Raw genomic sequence first — 2,840 nt, 5'->3', positions numbered from 1 at the left:
AAATTAAAAAATTAGTACGACAATTTTCTCTTTATTTCCTTGTCTACATACTAAAACTCGTCACAATTACTCAAACTTTCCACAACCCTCTTTGATGATAGGAGTAGGATAATAACAAAGAGAAGGCAATTAGGCCAACTTCACACCAGTACTTTGTACATGACCATGAGCTGTCTCTTTAAGTGTTAGGTCAATGTCACGTTCACACCGGTAGTACTCTTTAGATGCCCATGTGCTGTTCCCATGCGGATCAATAATTTTTAGGTCTATACATTAGTCACACAAATATAACAATATTATTGGCGATTCCTTTTTTGAAAACCGTATTATTGACGATTCTTGACGCAAACTGGCCTTTAACATATGGAAAGAGATCCTCTCCGGATTTCATCCATCAAGATTATTGGATCAAGTGATTCAAATCTTTAAAATTTCATTCAACGGTCTATTTGTTTTGATCTCTTAAAAGTTATAATAATTTTTAGTCGTTTGATGAAATTTCAAAAGTTCAGATTACTAAATCTGATGGTTTTAATGGAAAAAATCCCAAGAAAATCTGTTTCCTAACATATAATGGTAGGACTTTTCTAAGTCACTATTAATTAACTTGTCAAGAAAAAGTAATTTGAAACTCATAGGAAATATGTATTTTGCTTTTTTCATCCGCATTTGATTTTTGATAAGAGACAAATTTCTATCCAAATTAATTTCCCAAAATTAAGCTAGAGCCTTACATTATGTTTGAATGAAAAAAAAAATTACTTGAAATTTTATTAAAAATCAAAATTTATAAATTGACATGCATAAAATTTATTATTTAAATTTTCACACATAAAAATTTAAAATTTTCGCGTAAAAAAACTTGAAATTTGGAACTCCCAAGTCTCAAGTTTAATTTTCATGTAAATACGTCATTTTTAAATTTCCATGAAAATAAAAGTAACAAATTCCGTTTCAATTTTATTGTTCTTCTAAGTTAAATAAAGAAAAAAATTCACAAATTCTAGATAATAAACTTCTATTATTATAAAATCCCTTAGTAATCTTAAATTTTCTCATTGAAACAAATTGATAATATTATCTTTATACCCAATGATACAACGTCCACAAAAATAAAAATAATACTAAAATTTCAAATTAAATTTACAAACCAAATATGAATATTACTGATTAATTTATTAAATAAATATCGATTAATGTATTTATTTTTATTAGTAAAATAATTTAATTTGTAAATTTTCTCTCTAATATTATCGATTAGATTATGTCTATGGGTTGAAAATTTGACATTCTTATAAAAATTGGTAAACACTAATTACATATGCGGAAAGCTATTCCAAGGAGTAATTAAGTTACATAACACCCGTATTAATTAGGACCTGATCAAACAAGAGTCCCTCCCTTCACATACTCGGTGAAGGCCAAAGCAACCAAACCTAACATAGCCAACCTTCCATTCCAGAGCTCGGCATCAGACGTCATGATCCCGTTTGATTTCGACTCCACGCTGACTCCTTTGAAAAGAGGAATCACGGATGCGACTGAGAGCAAGATACTAGTGGCAAGGAACAATGAAACTCCACCATCGGAGATCTGAGTAAACACATCCTGGCCCTTGGACAGTTCCACTGCCAGAGCTGAAACAAACCCTACCATTGCAAGTCTGCCGTTGATTCTCTCCGGAGCTGGCCCACTGAATGCAAACACATCTGAAAACTTAGTGCTAACCTTCTTGGGAGGACGAGGAGAAGGAGTAGGTGTAGGAGGTGGTGGTGGGGTTTTGGATGCCTCTGGTATTGTAGAAGACGGTTGCTCCTCCTGACCATTCTGCAAATCAAAGAAAATTAATCAAATTAACTTCGCACGTGAATAGATACGATATTGTACAATATAGTATTCAGATGTTAATTGAAGAATTAATTACTAATTACCTCGGCCGTGGAGCGTACGACCATGTGGCGGTACCTATTAGCAGGAACAAGGTGGATGACTCTCGCTGATCTGCTCTTTCCAGCTCCATAAACCACTGAGTTAGCTAGAAGTGATTGCATGGTAGCTGATGCAGCCATTATATGTAATACAATTAAAATAACCTAATCAAAGATCAACACAGAGGAGATCGGAAACTTTTGAATGCTTAATTAGTTTGAAGAAGTTCGTGTATTAATTTTGCATGCCTTGAGCGGCGTTTTATAGTGCAATGGCCAAAGTGGGGGAAGCTCATGAACGGTTGATATTTTGGCACGACGTCATTCAATTGCCATTCCCACTATTAACTGGCCACGTGGATTTTGTTGTCGACACATGGTGGAAAGAGAGACGTGGCGTCTGCAGACACCACTATGTAGCAGTCAGTAATTTCTGAGGCCAGATTTGTTCAAGGTCTTCGCTTTCTTTTTTATCTTATATTTTTGGGGCATACACCTCTTTGATCTGTTGGGCAAGTGGTCCGGTGTAATTTAAATCGAAACTTGACTTTGATATTAAAATCAAGAGTAAAATCCAAATTTAATTTTAGTCGCTTAATATATTAATTATTTTATTTATTAATTAATTTTGATATAATTTTCATTTTTATTTTATTTATCATAATATATTGAAGATTACAAGGCACTTGTAAGAATATTGTGTTCTCTCCAATTTTTGTATAGAAATCTTTAGTTTTGTTCTTAATTGAAAATTCCAGGTCCAGATTAGAATTGGGGCATGAAAATTACGTATGATGTTTCATCCGATGATTTGTGTTATTTGTAATCCTTCAAAAATATTCATTTACAGAGAAAAAAATGAGACGAAAAGAAAAGAAATTATCGCTTATTGAACAAACTAATTAAACAATG

General features: G+C 32.8%; 1 protein-coding gene across 1 annotated transcript; it reads right to left on the bottom strand.

Moving 5' to 3' along the window:
- Nucleotides 1-1,271: 1,271 nt before the first annotated feature.
- On the bottom strand, nucleotides 1,272-2,166 carry LOC137737063 (early light-induced protein 1, chloroplastic-like). Its single transcript, XM_068476415.1, has 2 exons — nucleotides 1,932-2,166; nucleotides 1,272-1,827 (listed from the first exon to the last, which is right to left on the bottom strand). The coding sequence occupies exons 1-2, from the start codon at nucleotides 2,067-2,069 to the stop codon at nucleotides 1,384-1,386; spliced, it is 582 nt and encodes a 193-aa protein (XP_068332516.1). The 5' UTR covers nucleotides 2,070-2,166; the 3' UTR covers nucleotides 1,272-1,383.
- Between the last annotated feature and the right edge of the window lie 674 nt (nucleotides 2,167-2,840).

Source organism: Pyrus communis, chromosome 6 (assembly GCF_963583255.1).
Source record: "Pyrus communis chromosome 6, drPyrComm1.1, whole genome shotgun sequence".
In the NCBI taxonomy this organism is placed as follows: Eukaryota; Viridiplantae; Streptophyta; class Magnoliopsida; order Rosales; family Rosaceae; genus Pyrus; species Pyrus communis.
This window is presented reverse-complemented; position numbering and strand designations above follow the sequence as displayed.